Genomic DNA, 22,217 nt, shown 5'->3' on the forward strand with positions numbered 1-22,217 from the left:
GTTAGAAACCTCAGTGGAGGTCGGGGCTTCTGCTGACGGTGTGGTCTCTTCGAAAGTTTGCAGAGAAGCTGAACATTCCATGCAGGCACCTGTGTTCTCTCCCAGGCTCCCTCTTCTGAGGGCCTGCTTGCAGCTCCTGCTGGGTGGGTTTTGCTGCTCTTTTTTTTCACATCTGTGGACCCTGGAGGTCAGTTTCAGGAGTGAAAAGGGAAGTAGGGGGCCCACAATTTCCTGCCCACCACCCAAAAACCCAGGGAATGTGATGAATTGGAAGATGAGGCCTTCGAAATGAAGAGAGCAGTGGACTTTGTGACGGGATGGAAGATTCATTTAGAGAGGTTCGTTTACTCACTGTTGGGATCATTGACTGGGTTTGCTTCCCCGTGAGGCTTCAAGCCCATAGCACGTGTATCTGCATCCATTTATACACACCTGGGAGACTGCATCCCTCACACACCTGGGGGAGTCCATTCCTCACACACCTGGGGGAGTCCATCCCTCACACACCTGGGAGACTGCATCACTCACACACCTGGGGGAGTCCATCCCTCACACACCTGGGGGAGTCCATTCCTCACACACCTGGGAGACTGCATCCCTCACACCTGGGGGAGTCCATTCCTCAAACACCTGGGAGACTGCATCACTCACACACCTGGGGAGTCCATCCCTCACACACCTGGGGAACGCCATCCCTTACACACCTGGGAGACTGCATCTCTCACACACCTGGAGGCATCCATCCCTCACACAACTGGGGGAGTCCACCCCTCACTCACCTGAAAGACTGCATCACTCACACACCTGGGGGAGTCCATCCCCCACACACCTAAGGTATTCTATCCCTCACACACCTGGGGACTCCATCCCTCACACACAACTGGGGGAGTCCATCCCCCACACACCGGGGGGACTCCATCCCTCATACACCTGGGGGACTGCATCACTCACACACCTGGGGGAGTCCATCCCTCACACACACACCTGGAAGATTAGCCTCAGAGGTGTCTGCAGCACCAGAGTCCAGCAGGGAGTGACTGCCTCAGTATAAGTGATAAAGGCCTCTATGTGAAATCGAGAGCTTCTCCCCTCTTTTTCTTCCCTACTCTCTATCACATGGCATTTGGGGAGCTGTCTTAAGTGTTTCTCAGTCCAGGAGAAAACTGTGAGGGTGGAACTCTGGGGAAAGGAGGCGTTGCAGGCAGCGGAGGGCCTGCCCCAGCTGTGGGAGATGGAGTCTGAGGTCGAGGGCCCGAGGTTCCTGATAGAGTGCTTGGGCTTGTCTCTCCTGTGGTGACCTTGTCCTTCAGCCATCCTGGAGTGAAGCCAGCCCACAGATAAGACTGGGAGACAAGCTCCTGCTGCGGGACTCGGGGAGTTCTTCAGGGACAGGGGCTGAGGGCAGACGGCGGGAGAAGGGGCGGAGGCTGGGAGGGCACACTGTGTCCTTTGCCATGCACTACCAGACTTGTCTTGGACCCTGTTGGCTGAGCATAGGGTCCAGGGAGCAGTGGGTTTGGGCATGCGGTGGTGACATCAGCCGTAGTCCTGAAGCACTGGGAAAGCTGGCAGTGCAGACTTGTGTGGGGGTGATGCTGGTGCTGGCAGGGCCTGTACCCTCCCCTGCTAGTGGGTTTGTGTGACAGCCATGGAAGAGGGGTTGGGGTCAGTGGAAGGAACACTAAGTGGGCCTGGGAGTCCTCACTGTGGGTGCAGCCTCACTGTGGGAGGGCAGGTGGAGCAGGGAAAGAAGGGAGCTTCCCAGTGATACCGGGTTCCAGGTCAGTGGCTATGAGCAGGATGGGAAGTCATGTGGAGGACGAGGCCGGTGGATTCGGGTGATGACGGAGGAGGATGGGAGGGGCAAGCTGGGCCAGGGAGGTGGCGGGCCATGGAGACAGTGTCATCAAGCAGACGGACAGACACAGGTGTGCATGCACACATACACAGGCATGCACATAGATGCACACTCATGCAGTGCATATACACGTGCGTGCACATACAGCAAGCCACACATACACAGACACACAAGATGCACACATGTAATGTAATTCACGTGCATGTACACGTGTGCATTCACACAGCAAGCCCCACGTGCACACATGAGCACACATGAAAACACAAACACATGCACATACTCCCGTAATGCACAGGCAGGCACATATATGCATGCACACTGCTGAGGATATTTCTCACACATGCACACAAGCACACAGGTGCACATACACACATGAACGAATGCACACATACATTCATGCAGTGCATTTGCACACATACGTGTGCAAACAGGTGTGCATTCAGCACACTCATGGGCGCACATGAACATGTACACACGTGTGCACATACATGCAATGCACACACATATATGCATGAACACATATGTGCCCATACCACACACCCACACATGCCCACCTGAGCACACACATGTGTTCACACACAGAAACCACATGAACACATAAGCATGCATCTATGAAATACACGTGCACACATGAGCACCTCCTTACGACATGTGGTCACACATGCAATGCACATACAGACACATAGGTATGCACATGTGTGTGCCCACACCACACACTCATGCATACACACATGGACACACACATTCCTGCACACACAGAAACCACATGAATGCATAAGCATGCATCTGTGAAATACACGTGCACACACAATCACATCCACACGTGCACATGCACGTACACAGACATGCACACATACACCCAGGGCCTGCGTTGGAAAATTTGAAAATGTGGCTTGGTTGCAAAGAGCACATGAGGAGCTGGTGAAGCCAGAGGCTGGCCAGCAAGAAGCATGGATGGAAAGCCCAAGGTGGTTGGGGGAGGATTGGAGACATCTGGGTGGGCAAAACCTGCCCCCTTCCCCCAGCACACCCCCCTGCATCCCCTTCCAAGGCCCAGGGACAGATGCAAAGACTCAGCAAACCAGGAGCCCTTTCCTGCCCGAGGGGAAGCGTCGAGATCATGCTTTGTTTCCCTGGTGCCCTGCGATTTTGTACCTGACACACCCTTTCGGTGGAAATGTGTAGCCATCCTCAGGCTTGGACTGCGTATTCTGTGTCAGGCAGCTGGGCATGGATGGCAGTGAAGGGGGTGGGAGGGAGCCTGAGAGGAGAGGTCCTGCTTTGACCACCGTCTTCCGGCCGTGGGGCATCCTGGGGAATGAAGGCCACCTCCTGATACCTGAGTTTCTTGGGTTCTGCTGTGAGTGAGAGAAGAAGTCAGAACGATGGTATTCTTTTTTTAACTTTTTTTTTTTTTTTTAAGACAGAGTCTCACTCTGTTGCCCAAGCTGGAGTGCAGTGGGGGCGTGATCTCAGCTCACTGCAACCTCCATCCCTTGGGTTCAAGAGATTCTCCTGCCTCAGCCTCCTGAGTAGCTGGGATTACAGGCGCCTACCACTGTGCCTGGTTAATTTTTGTATTTTTAGTAGAGACGGGGTTTCAACATCTCGGCCAGGCTGGTCTTGAACACCTGGCCTCATGATCTGCCTGCCTCAGCCTCCTACAGAACTGGGATTATGTGCATGAGGCACTGCACCTGGCCTTTTTTTTTTTTTTTTTTAATTATACTTTACGTTCTGGGGTACATGTGCATATAGTGCAGGATTGTTACATAGGTATACACGTGCCATGGTGGTTTGCTGCCTCAATTGACCCATCATCTACGTTAGACATTTCTCCTAATACTCTCCCTCCCCGATTCCCCCACCCCCTGCTATCTCTCCCCTAGCCCCCCAAACCCCAACAGGCCCCTGTGTGTGATGTTTCCCCTCCCTGTGTCCGTGTATTCTCGTTGTTGAACACCCACTTATGAGTGAGAACATGAGGCATTTGGTTTTCTGTTGTTGTGTCCGTTTGCTGAGAATGATGGTTTCCAGCTTCATCCATGTCCCTGCAAAGGACATGAACTCATCCTTTTTTATGGCTGCATAGTATTCCCTGGTGTTCGTGTGCCACACTTTCTTTACCTGTGGTCTTAGAAACCTTCCAAGGAATGTGTCTCCCTTCCCCTTGACTACTGTTTTCTGAGTATTTCCTGAAGTTTTCGAGGATGAGTCACTTGAAGGGGATTGTCCTATTTTGCTTTGTTTTGTTTCTTTAGCGATGGTGTCTGTGATCATCTTCTCTTTATGAGGGTGAAATTACAGAAGTAAGAAGGATGATACATTAAAAAAATATTTGTATTTCACTTTCACAAGTGTGGGCTTTTTGTTTGTTTGTTTTTGTCATTGCTGCTGCTTTTTTTTTAAAGCATTCTGAGGGTTCTCTCTGTTTATTACTAAGTCCTCCTATCTTTCTAAAGAGCTCATCTTTCTAAAGAATATGTTATCTACTCTTGGAATCTCTTTGTTGGGTGGAGAGGGTGGGGACCCACCGTCACTTGCTGGTAATACCGGTAAGGTTAAGAAGTCATGCCTACCGCTGAGGCAGTAACAGAGGTAAACCTTCAAGGCAGCTCATAGTTCTGTCATTTCTGGAGAAGAGAGTTTCAAGGAAATAGAAACAGTTAGGAATTGATCTAGCAGTCTCTCTGTTATATATATCTACATATATAGACATGTAGAGGTGACTTCTAAGCTTTCGGGCATTCCCAGCAAGTCAGGGGCAAGCCCCATATATAGGTAGTTGGAATAAGAAAAGGAAAGGAGGCTGAACGCTGTGACTCACGCCTGTAATCCCAGCACTTTGGGAGGCCGAGGCGGGTGGATCACGAGGTCAAGAGATCGAGCCCATCCCGGTCAACATGGTGAAACCCCGTCTCTACTAAAAATTAGCTGGGCATGGTGGCGCATGCCTGTAATCCCAGCTACTCAAGAGGCTGAGGCAGGAGAATTGCCTGAACCTGGAAAGTGGAGGTTGCGGTGAGCCGAGATCGCACCATTGCACTCCAGCCTGGGTAACAAGAGCGAAACTCCATCTCAAAAAAAAAAAAAAAAAAAAAAAGAAAAGGAAAGGAAAGGAATTCAGTATGTCAGAGGGACACTCTGCCTTGCCATGTTTATGGCATGCCATTCACAGCAGCCAAGACACACAGTCCACATAACGGCTCATCAGGGGATGAACGCGTAAAGAAAACGGGCACATCAACTCTGTCCATTCAGTAAAAGTCAGGAATTTGCACACCTAGAATGAGTGCATTTCATGGTAGGTAAACTCTGCCCCATAAAGCTATTAAATGAAGAAAGAAAACGGGATATAGTCACAGTGGAATAGTATTCAGCCTTGAAAAAGGAGGAGGTCTTACCATTTGCAACAATGTAGATGGAACTGGAGGTGATGGTGTTTAGTGAAGTAAGCCAGGCACAGAAACGCTAACACACTACGACGGAAACACACTCACAGGTAATCTATAAACGTCCAACTCATAGGAGCAGCGTGGCATGGTGGTTACCAAGGGGCTGGGGGAGAAGTGGGGAAGTGATGTTTAATGAAAGGAGACAACTTTCCGTCAGAGAGGAAGAGACCAGTTCAAGGAATATATTGTACTCTCAGTGACTGTGTTAGTAAGAATGCATTGTATGCTTTTTTTTTTTTTCTTTTTATTGCATTTTAAGTTTTGGGGTACATGTTGCAGAGGTGCGCACATGGCAGTGTGTTTTGCTGCCTTCCTCCCCTTCACCCACATTTGGCATTTCTCCCCATGCTATCACTACCCAGCTCCTCCACCCCTCTGTCCCTCCCCTATTCCCCTTAGTAGATCCCTTCCCTGTGCTCCCTTCCCTGTGTCCATGTGTTCTCATTGTTCATCATCTGCCTATGAGTGAGAATATGTGGTATTTCATTTTCTCTTCTTGTGTCAGTTTGCTGAGAATGATGTTCTCCGGATTCATCCATGTCCCTACAAAGGACACGAACTCATCGTTTTTGATTGCTGCATAATATTCCATGGTGTATATGTGCCACATTTTCCCAATCCAGTCTATCATCCATGGGCATTTGGGTTGGTTCCAGGTCTTTGCTATTGTAAACAGTGCTGCAATGAACATTCGTGTGCATGTGTCCTTATAGTAGACCGATTAATAGTCCTTTCGATATGTACCCAGTAATGGGATTGCTGGGTCAAATGGAATTTCTCGATTAATAGTCCTTTCGATATGTACCCAGTAATGGGATTGCTGGGTCAAATGGAATTTCTATTTCTAGGCCCTTGAGGAATCGCCACACTGTCTTCCACAATGGTTGAACTAATTTATGCTCCTACCAGCAGTGTAAAAGTGTTCCTTTTTCTCCACATCCTCTGTAGCATCTGTTGTCTCCAGATTTTTTTAGTGATCACCATTCTAACTGGCGTGAGATGGTATCTCAATGTGGTTTTGATTTGCATCTCTCTAATGACTGGTGATGATGAGTATTTTTTCATAAGTTTGTTGGCCTCATGTAAGTCTTCTTTTGTAAAGTGTCTGTTCATATCCTTTGCCCATTTTTGAATGGGCTTCTTTGTTTTTTTCTTATAAATCTGTTTGAGTTCTTTGTAAATTCTGGATATCAGCCCTTTGTCAGATGGGCAAACTGCAAAGATTTTTTTTCCCATTCTATTGGTTGCCGATTCACTCTAGTGACTGTTTCTTTTGCCGTGCAGAAGCTGTGGAGTTTGATTAGGTCCCATTTGTCTATTTTGGCTTTTGCTGCCAATGCTTTTGGTGTTTTGGTCATGAAGTCTTTGCCTACTCCTATGTCCTGAATGGCTTTGCCTATATTTTCTTCTAGGGTTTTTATGGTGTTAGGTCTTATGTTTAAGTCTTTAATCCATCTGGAGTTAATTTTAGTGTAAGGTGTCAGGAAGGGGTGCAGTTTCTGCTTTCTGCACATGGCTAGCCAGTTTTCCCAACACCATTTATTAAACAGGGAATCCTTTCCCCATTGCTTGTTTTTGTCAGGTTTATCAGAGATCGGATGGTTGTAGATATGTTGTGTGGCCTCCGATGCCTCTGTTCTGTTCCATTGGTCTATATCTCTGTTTTGGTACCAGTACCATGCTGTTTTGATTACTGTAGCCTTGTAGTATAGTTTGAAGTCTGGTAGTGTGATGCCTCCCGCTGTGTTCTTTTGCTTAGAACTGACTTGGCTATGCGGGCTCTCTTTTGGTTCCATATGAAGTTTAAGGTGGTTTTTTCCAGTTCTATGAAGAAAGTCAATGGTAGCTTGATGGAGATAGCATTGAGTCTGTAAATTACTTTGGGCAGTATGGCCATTTTCACGATATTGATTCTTCCTAACCATGAACATGGAATGTTTCTCCATCTGTTTGTGTCCTCTCTTATTTCGTTGAGCAGTGGTTTTTAGTTTTCCTTGAAGAGGTCCCTTACGCTCCTTGTAAGTTGTATTCCTAGGTATTTTATTCTCTTTGTAGCAATTGTGAATGGCAGTTTGTTCTTGGTTTGGCTTTCTTTAAGTCTGTTATTGGTGTATAGGAGTGGTCATGATTTTTGCACATTGATTTTATATCCTGAGACTTTGCTGAAGTTGCTTATCAGTTTCACTCAGGAGTTTTTGGGCTGAGACGATGGGGTCTTCTAGATATACTATCATGTCGTCTGCAAATAGAGACAATTTGGCTTCCTCCTTTCCTATTTGAATACCCTGTATTTCTTTTTCTTGCCTGATTGCTGTGGCTAGAACTTCCAGTGCTATATGGAATAGGAGTGGTGAGAGAGGGCATCCTTGTCTAGTGCCAGATTTCAAAGGGAATGCTTCCAGTTTTTGCCCATTTAGTATGATATTGGCTGTTGGTTTGTCATAAATAGCTTTTATTATTTTGAGATATGTTCCATGAATACCGAGTTTATTGAGGGTTTTTAGCTGTTGAATTTTGTCAAAGGCCTTCTCTGCCTCAATTGAGATAATCATGTGGTTTTTGTTTTTGGTTTTGTTTATGTGGTGAATTACATTTATAGACTTGCGTATGTTGAACCAGCCTTGCATCCCTGGGATGAATCCTACTTGATCATGATAGATAAGCTTTTTGATGTGCTGTTGCAATCGGCTTGCCAGTATTTTATTGAAGATTTTTGCATCTATGATCATCACGGATATTGGCTTGAAGTTTTCTTTTCTTCTTGAGTCTCTGCCGGGTCTTGGTATCCAGATGATGTTTGTCTCATAAAATTATTTGAAAAAGATTCCCTGTTTTTAGATTATTTGAAATAGTTTCAGAAAGAATGGTACCAGCTCCTCTTTGTGTGTCTGGTAGAATTCGGCGGTGAACCCATCTGGACCTGGGCTTTTTTTGTGGTGTAGGCTCTTAATTGCTGCTTCAACTTCAGACCTTCTTATTGGTCTGTTCATAGTTTCGGCTATGAACAGCCCTGGTTTAGGCTTGGGAGGACACAAGTGTCCAGGAATTTGTCCATTTCTTCCAGGTTTACTAGTTTACGTGCATAGAGTTGTTTCCCCTTTATCGTTTTTTATTGCATCTATTTAATTATTCTCTCTTTTCTTTTTTATCAGTTTGGCTAGTGGACTGTCTATTCTGTTGATCTTTTAAAAAAAAAAAAAGCAGCTCTTGGATTTACTGATTTTTTGAAGGGTTTTTCCTTTCTCTATCTCCTTCAGTTCTGCTCTGATCTTAATTATTTCTTGTCTTCTGCTAGGTTTTGAGTTTTTTTTATCTTGCTCCCCTAGCTCTTTCAATTTTGATGATAGGGTGTCAATTTTGGATCTCTCCACTCTTCTCATGTGGGCACTTATTGCTATATATTTTCCTCTAGAGACTGCTGTAAATGTGTCCCAGAGATTCTGGTATGTTGTGTCTTCATTCTCGTTGGTTTCAAAGAACTTCTTTATTTCTGCCTTCATTTCATTGTATATCCAGTCAACATTCAAGAGCCAGTTGTTCAGTTTCCATGAAGCTGTGCGGTCCTGTGTTAGTTTCTGAATTCTGAGTTCTAACTTGATTGCACTATGGTCTGAGAGACTGTTTGTTATAATTTCAGTTGTTTTGCATTTGCTGAGGAGTGCTTTACTTCCAATTATGTGGTCAATTTTAGAGTAGGTGTGATGTAGTGCTGAGAAGAATGTATATTCTGTGGATTTGGGGTGGAGAGTTCCGTAAATGTCTATCAGGTTTGCTTGTTCCAAGTTCTGAGTTCAAGCCCTGGATATCCTTGTTAATTTTTTCTCTGGTTGATCTGTCTAATATTGACAGTGGAGTGTTAAAGTCTCCCACTATTATTGTGTGGGAGTCCAAGTCTCTTTGTAAGTCATTAAGAACTTGCCTTATATATCTGGGTGCTCCTGTATTGGGTCCATATATATTTAGGATCATTAGCTCTTCTTGTTGTGTCGATCCTTTTACCATGATGTAATGTCCTTCTTTGTCTCTTTTGATCTTTGTTGCTTTAAAGTTTATGTTATCAGAGATGAGAATTGCAACTCCTGCTTTCTTTTGCTCTCCATTTGCTTGGTAAATCTTCCTCCATCCCTTTGTTTTGAGCCTTTGTGCATCCTTGCATGTGAGATGGGTTTCCTGGATACAGCACACTGATGGGTTTTATTTTTTATCCAATTTGCCAGTCTGTGTCTTTTGATTGGTGCATTTAGCCCATTTACATTTAGGGTTAATATTGTTATGTGTGAATTTAGTACTGCCATTTTGATGCTAGCTGGCTATTTTGCCCGTTAGTTGATGCAGAGTCTTCATTTTGTTGATGTTCTTTAGCATTTGGCATGTTTTTGAGGTAAGTGGTACTGGTTGTTCCTTTCTATGTGTAGTGCCTCTTTCAGGAGCTCTTGTACAGCAGGCCTGGTGGTGACAAAATCTCTGAGTACTTGCTTGTTGGCAAAGGAGTTTATTTTTCCTTCACTTATGAAGCTCAGTTTGGCTGGATATGAAATTCTGGGTTGAAAGTTCTTTTCTTTAAGGATGTTGAATATTGGCCCCCACTCTCTTCTCGCTTGCAGAGTTTCTGCTGAGAGATCTGCTGTGAGTCTGATGGGCTTCCTTTTGTGGGTGACCTGACCTTTCTCTCTGGCTTCCCTTAGTATTTTCTCCTTCATTTCAACCCTGGTGAATCTGACGATTATGTGCCTTGGGGTTGCTCTTCTTGCGGAATATCTTTGTGGTGTTCTTTGTATTTCCTGGACTTTAATATTGGCCTGCCTTGCTAGGTTGGGGAAATTTTCCTGAATAATATCCTGAAGAGTATTTTCCAGCTTGGATTCATTCTCTTCATCACATTCTGGTACACCTATCAAACATAGGTTAGGGCTCTTCACATAGTCCCACATTTTTTGGAGACTTTGTTCATTACTTTTTGCACTCTTTTCTCTAATCTTGGCTTCTTGTTTTATTTCAGTGAGTTGATCTTCGACTTCTGATATGCTTTCTTCTGCTTGGTCAATTTGGCTGTGGAAACTTGCGTATGCTTCGCGAAGTTCTTGTGTTGTGTTTTTCAGCTCCTTTAATTCACTCATATTCCTCTCTAAGTTGTCCATAATTGTTATCATTTCCTCAAATCTTTTTTCAAGGTTCTTAGTTTTTTTGCTTTGATTTAGAACATGTTCTTTTAGCTCACAGAAGTTTCTCATTACCCACCTTCTGAAGTCTGATTCTGTCATTTAATCACACTCATTCTCCATCCATCTTTGTTCCCTTGCTGGTGAGTAGTTTTGTTCCTTTGTAGGAGGCGAGGTGTTCTGGTTTCAGGTGTTTTCCTCCTTTTTGCGCTGATTTCTTCCCATCTTTGTGGATTCATCTACCTGTCGTCTGAGTGGTTGCTGATTTTCGGATTGGGTCTCTGAGTGGACGTCCAGATTGTTGATGATGAAGTATTTCTGTTTCTTAGTTTTCTTTCTAACAGTCTGGCCCCACTGCTGTAGGACTTCTAAGGTCCACTCCAGGCCCTGCTTGTCTGGGGAACTCCTGTAGCAGCTGCAGAATAGTGAGCGTTGCTACCAGATTCTTCTTCTGCTATCTTTGTTCCTGAATGATGCCCGCCAAATGTCAGTCTGATCAGTCCTTTGTGAGGTGACTCTTTGGATATGTGGGGGTCAGGGAGCGGCTTGAGGAGACTGTCTGTACTTTATAGGAGCTCAAGTGCTGAGCTGTGAGCTCCATTGTTCATTCAGGGCTGTTCATTTAAGTCTGTTGCAGCAGAACTCGTAAAGCCCCTTTTTTTCCCCTGAGGTGCTCTGTCCCAGGGAGTTAGGCCTCCATTTATGAGTATCCGTTGCACTGACCTGCCCAGCAAGGGGGCAGTCTAATCACTGCTTGCCTGCAGTGGCTATGCTGAGCTGCCATGGGCTCCACCCTGTTGCTGTGGGCTCTGCCCTACTGTCGTGGGCTCTGCCTTGCTGCCCACCCTGCTGTCATGAGCTCCACCCTGTTGCTGTGGGCTCCTCCCTGCTGCCGTGTGTAATTCCCTGTAGTCCTGTTTATATGGGTGTGGTTAGAGCTGCCGTGGTGATAATGGCCCACCTCCGTAGTGGCAGACTCTCTCTGTTATGGTGGGTTGCCCCAGCAATGGCGGGTTGCCTCGGCAATGGCAGGCTGTGTCAGCAATGGCAGTGTAGCTCGGTAGGGGTCGAGTGCCCCGGTAATGGCGGATGCCCCTCCCCCTCTTAGCTGCACTGTCCTGGGTTCCTCTGTGCTTGCTGTAAAACTCTCAACCCCGAGGATTTCCAATGGCTTTTTTGTTTGTTTTTGTGGGGGTGGGACCCACCGAGCCTGATCACCTGGCTCCCTGCCTCAGAGCCCTTTTTTTTTTTTTTTTTTTTTGAGACAGAGTTTCTTGTTACCCAGCCTGGAGTGCAATGGCGTGATCTAGACTCACCGCAACCTCTGCCTCCTGGATTCAGGCAATTCTCATGCCTCAGCCTCCCGAGCAGCTGGGATTACAGGCACGTGCCACCATGCCCAGCTAATTTTTATTTGTATTTTTAGTAGAAGATGGGGTTTCACTATGTTGACCGGGATGGTCTTGATCTCTTGACCTCGTGATCCACCCACCTTGGCCTCCCAAAGTGCTGGGATTATAGGCTTGAGCCACCACGCCTGGCCCAAAAATGTGTCTCTTCTAACACTTCATGGGGATACAACAGGTTTTCATGTATAAAATCATAAAAAATGTATCTATTCCTTTGTTAAGAACATTTGTCAAGAATGGGTATTAAATTCAATCGAGTGCTTTTGTGGGGGCATCATGATGATTGTATGGTTTTCTAGCCTGGCCCATTAATCCGGTGAGTTACATAAAATCACATAATGCATCACCTTATGTTAGCCATCTTTCTGTTCTTCAGTCTTATCTGGTGTTACGCTTTAGTTTTGTTATTTTCTTCAGGATTATTGTGTCAATATTCACAAGTCAAGTTCCTGTGTGTTATATGTTTGCATGTAGCATAGTTCAGTATTGTGCTGCATATATAGATTTTGATAGACTTTCTTCTTTCTGTTGTGCAAAATCTGATTGGCTAAAGTTGTCTTGCCATGGGGTGTATTTGTGTGTGTGTGTGTGTGTGTGTGTGTGTGTGTGTTTTACAGGGGGCAAAGATTTTTTCTTTCTCTCTGATGGAGAGTTATTTATTTATTTGTTTATTTATTTGTTTGTTTTGAGACGGAGTCCCACTCTGTCACCCAGGCTGGAGTCCAGTGGTGCCATCTTGGCTTACTGCAACCTCCCACTTTCAAGCGATCCTCCTGCCTCAACTTCCTGAGCATCTGGGATTACAAGCATACACCATCACACTCTGCTGTTTTTGTATTTTTAGTAGAGACAGGGTTTCACCATGTTGGCCAGGCTGGTGGTCTCAAACTCCTGACCTCAAGTGATCTCCCAACTTGGCCTCCCAAAGTGCTGAGATTACAGGCGTGAGTCACTGTGCCTGGCTGGGACATGAATTTTTTAAAAACAGCTTTCTGTATTTCTACGCTTCATTGGAAAGTCATCTATGGTTACGTAAGTTTTCAAATACCACACCCAGCTAATTTTTGTGTTTTTAGTAGAGACAGGGCTTCACCCCATGTTGGCCAGGTTGTTCTCAAACTCCTGACCTCAGGTGACCCATCTGTTTCTGCCTCCCCAAGTGCTGGCATTGCATACGTGAGCCAGGGCGCCCAGCCAGAAATGGTTTTTATGTGTCTGAATAATTTTTAAAACTCGAAAGAACAGCAATATTTTGTAATACATGAAAACTATGTGGCGCTCAACTTTCAATGTCCATAAATAAAGTCCAGTTGGCACACAGACATTGGTTACATATTGCTGCAGAATCCGTGCAGTTTGCAAAGATAAACACCTTTACTGTCTGACCTTATACAGAAAAGCCTATCTACTCCTACCTGAAGCATGTAGAATACTACGACACTGTCCAGCACGTGTTAGGGTGGTGGAAATCGTAGCAATTATTTGACATCTTCATTTCATCTGAGAGAATTGAACGTAATTCCTCACTTTTTTTGAGAAACATCTTTTTTTATTAAGGCGAAATTCACAAATCATAGAAATAACCGGTTTTATTTCTTTTTCTTTTTTGACACTGAGTCTCTATCTGTCACCCAGGCTGGAGTGCAGTGGTGTGATCTCATGTCACTGCAACCTCCGCTTCCCGGGTTCAAGCAATTCTCATGCCTCAGCCTGCCAAGTAGTTGCGATTACAGGCACGCACCACCACACCTGGCTAATTTTTATATTTTTATTAGAGATGGGGTTTCACCATGTTGGCCAGGCTGGTCTCGAACCCCTGACCTCAGTGATCCACCTACCTCGGCCTCCCACAGTGCCTGGATGACAGGAGAATTCACCATTTTAAAGGGAACAATTCAGGGCACTTTCTGCTTTCACAGTCTTGTGAGACCACCACTTCTGCCTACGTCCAAGACGTTTTCACTGCCACAAAAGAAGTCCCCTTAGCAGTTGTTTCCTAGATTGCCTTCCTGGGGCTCTCATGAAAACATGCTTCAGGCCGGGCAAGGTGGCTCACGCCTGTCATCCCAGCACTTTGGGAGGCCGAGGCGGGTGGATCACCTGAAGTCAGGAGTTCAAGACCAGCCTGACCACGTAGTAAAACCCCATCTCTACTAAAAATACAAAAATTAGCTGGGCATGGCAGTACATGCCTGTAATCCCAGCTTCTTGGGAGTCTGAGGCAGGAGAATCACTTGAATCTGGGAGGTGGAGGTTGCAGTGAGCTGAGATCATGCCCCTGCACTACAGCCTAAGCGACAGTAAGACTGTGTCAAAAAAAAAAGGTGCTGGGCATGGTGGGTCACGCCTGTCATCCCAGCACTTTGGGAGACCAAAGTGGGTAGATCACCTAAGGTCAGGAGTTCAAGACAGCCTGGCCAATATAGAGAAACCCCATCTCTACTAAAAATACAAAAAATTAGCTGGGCAGGGTGGCACGTGCCTGTAATCTCAGCTATTCAGGAGGCTGAGGCAGGAGAATTGCCTGAACCCAGGAGGCGGAGGTTGCGGTGAGCCGAGATCATGCCATTGCACTCCGGCCTGGGTAACAGGAGCGAAACTCCATCTCAAAAAAAAAAAAAATACAAAATTAGCCTGGTGTGGTGGTGCATGCCTATAATCCCAGCTACTCGGGAGGCTGAGCCAGGAGAATCGATTGAACCTGGGAGGCGGAGGTGGCGGTGAGCTGAGATGGTGCCACTGCACTCCAGCCTGGGCAACAGAACGAGACCCGATCTCAAAAAAAAAAAAGTGATGGTGAAAACTACAATTACTTCTGCACCAACGTAATACATCTGCAATGATCTTATTTCCAAACAGAGTCACATTCTGAAGTACTAAAGGGTAGCGCTTCAATACAGGAAGTTTGGGGGGACATAATACAACCCATGATATATTCATTCCCACATCTCTCCAGCCCCTGGCAACCGGCAACGTGCTTTCTGTCTCTGCAGATTTGCCTGTTCTGGAGATTTCCAAGAAATGGAATCCTACACAATGCATCCTTCTGTGTCTGGCTTCTTTCACTCAGGATCCAGCTTTTGAGGTCCATCCACTTTGTAGCCGGTGTCACAGCTTCAGTCCTCTTTAGGGTCAGGGGAGTCTGAAAGAATCAAAATGCATCAACTGCTCTGTGGACTCTGCCACTCAGGGCTTAGAATTGCAGATGCTAACTGCCTTAGAGCATTTCCTCCATTCCTCCATATGCACACACGCACACGCACACCACACACACACACACCTGTGTGCACAGGAACTTAATCCACCCAAGTAACTTATCTTTATACAGATGTTGCTGTTAAGGCGCAGTGGATCGCCACCTGTCATCCCAGCACTTTGGGAGGCTGAGGCAGGTGGATCACTTGAGGTCAGGAGTTTGAGACCAGCCTGGCCAACATGGTGAAACCCCCCTCTTTACTAAAAATACAAAAATTAACCGGGCATGGTGGCACACATCAGTTTACCCAGGTGGCTGAAGCATGCTTGAAGGAGAATCGCTTGAACCTGGGAGACAATTAACATAATTTAACCAACAAATCAATTTAACATAACAGGTTAAGAAAAGGTTTGTTTCATGTGTCACAGTGGGAGCACGTGGTTGTGGACTCAATTTTTTTTCTTTTTTCAGCAAGGTCTCACTCTGTTGCCCAGGCTGGAGTGCAGTGGAGCGACTGTCACTCACCAAAACCTCCAACTCATCATTTAAGTGATCCTCCCACCTCAGCCTACTGAGTATCTGGGACCACAGGATCCTCTCTCAATGCTCCAGTGTTCCATAGAGCAACCACGGGCCCCAGCTTGCAGAACAAGAATCTGTATACAGCTTCTTGTAACCCTAGAAGCACAGCGGCTTCAAACACCTCATCCTACCTGGGTCAGGGTGGCTCATCAGGCAGTGACTGAAGCCGCCAGCCCAGCCCTAAGCTGTTGAGCCCCCTGCCATGCCTTCTTTCCCCACCCCCACCCCCCATCCCCTCACCCCCAGCTGTCAGAAGAGCCCTGGTCTTAAGATCCCAGAAGTCTGGCTTCCCTCTTGTGGACCCAGAGGGCCAGGAACAAAAATAACCCATTTATGCCTGAGGTTGCAATTTTTTGAATTTTTGCAATCAGACCTTGGCGATGACCTTGAGTAGTAGGATATGAATAACTCCCACATGTTCAGCGTTCCAATAATGGAACACTAGGCATCAATGGGAGTTTCAGTCGTTTCTCTTCCTGTATCTTATGCTTTCCACGGTTCATTCAGCTACGGAATAAACTGAGGTACAAACAGAACAGAGCTTGGGCTCAGCTTTCTTCACACATTGCCTACTATCTATTGCAACTTGGTTTTGGAATATGGGCTTATTTGTAAAAATGGAATGGATGGATGTCCATGAGTGTTGGTTCAAATTCATACCCTACTCTGATGGTCAAGAAAGCACCAGATCTCTTTGTTAATTGCACTGTTGCATTCCAATTGCAGCGGCACTGAGGTCCATTCCACAGACACGTGGAAGCTGTTGGAAATCGTTCTCCAAGCCCTGCATAGGCAAGTGATGGATTAGTGGAGACAATGTGACTTCCAGGGCACAGAGACTGTTAGGAGCCATCCCTCAGGGACTGTGAGGTTGAGGTTAGCTAATTTGCCTTTTCTCTGTGTCACTGAGGAATGGGGTAAATGTTGACTGGTCAGTAGTCTAGATAATTCATCGTAGCTGGTGTATTTGTCAGCTGGGGCTGCTGTAACCAAGTGCCATGGACTGGGTGGATGAAGCAACACATGTTTATCTTCTCACAGTTCTGGAGGCTGGAAGTCTGAGATCAAGGCTCTTGTGGCTTTGATTCCCAGGGAGGGCTCTCTTTCTGGCTCGTGAACGACCTCTTTCTTGCTGTGCCCTCACATGGTGGAGAAAGAGCTTTGGTGTCTCTTGTGTTTCGCATAAGGACCCTAATCTCATCACGAAGACTGTACCCTCATGACCTTATCTAATGCGAATTACCTGCCAAGGGTTACATCTCCAAGTACCATCCCACTGGAGTTTCGAGTTTCAGCATATGAATTTGGGGAGATGTGGGTTGACGACGTTCACGGGGTTGGCCCACACAGTGGCCCTGGGCTCTTCTTCCTAAGTGTCCTCATTACTGTCCACCTTCCTCTGCCCACGGACTTCGATCCTCCCAGCCTGCTCCCTTTACCCTCCCCATCCTGTGTGATCACCGCCCTCTGCAGAAACCTCTTCTAAAGCAAAGCTGAGTTTAGGTACCCTAAGACCTCAGTGCACATCCCTCACATCCTATAATATCACACTGCAATTGTCTGCTTTCGCTGTTTGTGTTTGTTTCTTGTTATAAACCTATTTTTTTTTTGAGACGGAGTTTCGCTCTTGTTACCCAGGCTGGAGTGCAATGGTGCTATCTCGGCTCACCGCAGCCTCCGCCTCCTGGGTTCAGGAAATTCTCCTGCCTCAGCCTCCTGAGTAGCTGGGACTACAGGCGTGCACCACCATGCCCAGCTAACTTTTTGTATTTTTAGTAGAGACGGGATTTCACTATGTTGAACAGGACGGTCTTGATCTCTTGATCTCATGATCCACCCACCTAGGCCTCCCAAAGTGCTGGGATTACAGGCTTGAGCCAATGCGCCTGGCCCTATAAACCTACTTTTTCTTCTTTGTTCCATACCTGACACCTAGCACATGTGTGAGTCAGAAGAGACATGCATTGCTTGTATCTTCATTGCCACACTCTCCGTGGTACCAAAGACCTGAAATCAACCTAAATGTCCATCAGTGGTGGAGTGGAGAAGGGAAACGTGGGACATATGCAGCATGGAATTCTATGTAACCACAAAAAAGAAAGAAGCCGTGTCTTTGGCAGCAATGTGGGTGGAACTGGAGACCATTATCCTACGTGAACTAACACAGCAATGGAGAAGGAAATACTGCAAGTTCTCATTTATAAGTGGGAGCTAAACACTGGGCACTCGTGGACATAAAGATGGGAACAGCAGACACTGGGGACTCCACAAGGAGTGCAGAGGAAGGAAAGGAAGCATGGGTTGGAAAACTACCTGTTGAGTACTATGCTCACTATCTGGGTGTGATATATCCATGTAAACAAGCCTACACATGTACCCTCATATCTAAAATAAAAGTTGAAATTGAGGCTGGGTGCGGTGGCTCATGCCTGTAATCCTAGCACAAGACAGGTGGATCACCTGAGGTCAGGGGTTCGAGACAAGCCTGGTCAACATGACAAAGCGTGGTCTCTACTAAAAATACCAAAAAAAAAAAAAAAAAAACAACAAACAAAAAAGGCCAGGCACGGTGGCTCAAACCTGTAATCCCAGCACTTTGGGAGGCCAAGGTGGGTGGATCGTTTGAGGTCAGGAGTTTGAAACCAGCCTGATCAATGTGATGAAATCCTGTGTCTACTGAAAGTACAAAAATTAGCTGGGCAAGAGGTTTCTGCAGGTGGGCACCTGTAGTCTGACCTACTTGGGACGCTGAGGCAGGAGAATTGGTTGAAAGGGGTGGGGAGTGGAGGTGGAAGAAAATAAGTTGAAATTAACAACGAAAAAGAGAGGTATGCCTTGGATGTTTGTTGAATGAATGCGTGAACTAATTAGATACTGCACGCTCAAAGCAAAAACCCACAATTCACAAATCTAGGACACTCCGCCACATCCAACAAGTCTTAAGTGAAAGGCACAAAAAGCCACGTGTCATCTGCTTTTCCTGAACCATGTCTCTGCTGAAAGATTAGTTCTGCCAACTACAAAGACCACTGAGGTCTGAGGATGATGAATGCCTCTTGGAAGTCACTGAATTTGTTAGGTATAAAAGCGAAGAGTTCAGCTGAGCTCTGTGCACTGATGTGTGTGTTGATCTCCACTGGGTATCACTGTGCCATGACGTCCTGCAGGAAGAGGACTGCAGGCGGGCGGTGTCTTCCCTGGTTTCGGGGTTGGTGACTTTGAACTTGCTGCAGCACCCACGCCCTCAGCGAGCAGACTTGCCAAGCAGGTGTGCCAGCCGCCAGAAGCCCAAGATGTCCGTTGGCACTTGGTAACCACCCCAGTTTCCCATCCTCTGCGCTGCTGCAGATTGGTTGGGGCGGTCGGGGTAGGCTGGCTCCAAGACATGACTGAGCATGCGCGCACTGGTCCCACACGTTTTCAGCTGTGGAGTTTGGGAGCTGGGAGCTGGGAGCCCATTTGTTTCTGGCAGTTCAGTTCATGTTTTCCACTTGAAGACATCGCCTCCCTTCCTTCCAGGCTGGGAAACCAGAAGTCGACAGGAGGAGGGTGGAGAGGCTGCATCTCACAACCCGCTTGGTTGGGGATTCCGCTGAGGATTTTGCCTCCTGAAGCAAAGCATGGAACCCCGGTGGTGACTCCATGGCCTGACAGTCCTGTGTTTCCTAATGCACGCCCGAAGTAAGAGCCTTCTGGCTTGGAGGGAGATCCCCACGGGGGATTAGAAAGGAGACTAAGAGACATGGGTGGCTGAGAGGGGAGGGAGAAGACTGGCTGCTCCAATTTGGGATTTGGGAATTAGATCCACGAAGGCACGCTGCTAGCCGATAGCACTTCGGTATTCACCGAATTTTCTGCTTTCAATCTGCGTGTCCCAAGCGTTTAAAAAAAATGGCCTATTTAGCTCCATGAATTAAGCACAACTGGGCATGTGGGGAATGCCAATCATTTCCTTCTGATTCAAAAATGAGTCCTGACCATTTCCATATGGCAAAAATAGAGTTGAAATGACTGTACCCCATGGGACAGATTACTAGAGATTCCTTTGCCGGAAAGGTTGCATTTGTTCAGATGTTTAAACCTTTTCGTAAACAATGTCATTCCTTCTTGCAAATCAAAACCACCTGAAATGTTTACATGAAAAACTTCAACATGAACCTGCAGGCTGGCTCTCCCACACTCCAAGATCAGAGTTTTTAGTGCCGCGCGAGAAACTCTAATGAACTCATAACGTATAGGATTTGAATAACAACTGAGTACGTTTCTCTGATCATTTTAATGTGGCGATTCCAGAGAAGGGAACACTCAGGCGAATCTCAAGAGTGAGACACCATCATTCTCAGCAAACTGACACAATAAGGGAAAACCAAACACCGCATGTTCTCACTCGTAGGTGGGTGTTGAACAATGAGAACAGATGGACACAGGGAGGGGAGCATCACACACTGGGGCCTGTCGGGGCGTGGGGAAATAGGGGAGGGATAGTGGGGGTGGGGAGATTGGGGAGGGATAGCATTAGGAGAAATACCTAATGTAGGTGATGGGGGGATGGAGGCAGCAAACCACCAGGCAGGCTACCTATGTAGTGTATGTGTACCTATGTAACAATCCTGCAAGATCTGCACATGTACCCCAGAACTTAAAGTAGAATAAAAAATATATACATATTTTAAAAATTTACCTCTGGAAAAGAAAGAACAAGGGAGCCTATAAAAACTTGAGGGATTTGTTAAAAAGAGAGAGAGAGAGAGAGTATTTCTGTTAGGAAATAAAAGACATCATTCAGATGCTCCTGAGGCAGCACTTCCTGTTTATCCTGTTGAAGGATTTGGATGTCAGGAAGGTAGGAGCCTGCGCTTATGGGCGGAGGCACTGTTGGGATAAACAGACCCTGGTGTTCCTCATCTATGATCTGCATCAATAATTTTGTATTATCCTTGCTGTCTTGAGATCTCAGCTAGTAAGTGGACAACTCGGCAATGCATTTATCAGTTTCTGTTTACAGGGAGACGTTGAACAGTGAACCCACCTTCCCAGGAAAGCACTGAAGAGCCAAAGGTTAACCAAAGACCCTTGGGCAAGTCAACTTCTACAAAGTGTAGCCTACACACAGCTCACACCTTACAATGGTTCGACTGATAATAGTGCAGAACTGGTATGCATTCGGCAGAAACTGAAACTGTACTGTCAGTACCCATACAACTTTTTTTTTTTTTTTGAGATGGAATGTCACTCTGTTCCCCAGGCTGGAATGCAGTGGCACAATCTCAGTTCACTGCAACCTCCACCTCCTGGGTTCAGGCGATTCTCCTGTCTCAGCCTCCCAAGTAGCTGGGATTACAGGTGCCCGCCACCATGCCCAGCTAAGTTTTGTGTTTTTAGTAGAAACAGGGTTTCACCATGTTGGCCAGGCTGGTCGGGAACTCTAGACCTCAGGTGATCCACCCGCCTCAGCCTCCCAAAGTGCTAGGATTATCGATGTGAGCCACCACGCCCAGCCCATACAATCATTCTCTTTTTCAGTTTCAGTACAATATTCAGTAAATTACATGAGAGATGCAACATCTCATTATAAAGTAGAGTTTGTGCTAGATGATTTGTCCAACTCTTGGGAGGGTCTCCATGTGTCACCCAGACTGGAGTGTAGTGGTTCCATCATAGCTGACTGCAGCCTTCACCCCAGGGGTTCAAGCAAACCTCCCACCTCAGCTTCCAGAGTAGCTGGTACTGCAGTCATTTGCCACCATGCCTGACCATTTTAAAAAAATTTTTGTAGAGACAGGATCTGACTATGTTATCTAGGCTGGTTTTGAACTGCTGAGCTCAAGCGATCCTCCTGCCTTTGCCTCCCCAAATCTTGAGATCACAAATATCAGCCACCACACCCTATCCTGTGCTAAATTCTTTGAATGACAGCAGCACTTCTTAGGCACTGTGCATGTTTATTAACTTAGTTGATTGTCCCTCAGCCCGATGATGGGAGTGTCATGCTTGATGTCATTTTACAGATGGTGTATTAGTCAGCGTTCTCTCGAGGGACAGAACTAATGGAATCAATATATATAGAGAGAGGGGATTTTATTAAGTATTAACTCACACGATCACAAGGTCCCACAATAGGCTGTCTGCAGGCTGAGGAGCAAGGAGAGGCAGTCCAGGTTCCAAAACTGGTTAAAAACTTGGAGTGTGATGTTCGAGGGCTCCTCCAGCACAGGAGAAAGATGTAGGCCAGGAGACTAGGCCAGTCTCTCTTTTGACTTTTTCCTGCCTGCTTATATTGTAGCCACGGTGACAACTGACTAGACGGTGCCCACCCAGATTGAGGGTGGGTCCGCCCCTTCCATTCCATCGTCTCCAATGTTAGTCTCCTTCGGCAATGCCCTCACAGACACACACACGGTCCGGACTTTGCATCCTTCTTTCCAATCCAGTTGACATTCAGTATTCACCATCACAGATGGGTAAACCGAGGCACCGAGGATTTCGATGGGGGCATCTGGCAGCAGAATCTGAGCTGTCTTGCATGTCTCTCTGGGAAGACCCCCATGAGCATCCTGC

At 46.5% G+C, this 22,217-nt stretch overlaps 1 protein-coding gene across 7 annotated transcripts in view; it reads left to right on the top strand.

The window, feature by feature from the left end:
* LOC128930748 (uncharacterized) overlaps nucleotides 1-22,217 on the top strand; it is a 74,036-nt gene that overhangs the window by 19,668 nt on the left and 32,151 nt on the right. Inside the window, exon 1 of one of the 7 annotated variants that reach the window (XM_078364444.1) lies at nucleotides 19,030-19,340. The exons of the other annotated variants lie outside the window; for them this stretch is intronic. Within the exon in view, the coding sequence (XP_078220570.1) occupies nucleotides 19,045-19,340 (296 nt within the window). The 5' untranslated portion in view covers nucleotides 19,030-19,044. Of the gene's footprint in view, nucleotides 1-19,029; nucleotides 19,341-22,217 lie in introns of those variants that run through there. 7 annotated transcript variants of the gene reach the window in all.

The sequence above is a fragment of the Callithrix jacchus genome, chromosome Y (genome assembly GCF_049354715.1).
Source record: "Callithrix jacchus isolate 240 chromosome Y, calJac240_pri, whole genome shotgun sequence".
Lineage (NCBI taxonomy): Eukaryota > Metazoa > Chordata > Mammalia > Primates > Cebidae > Callithrix > Callithrix jacchus.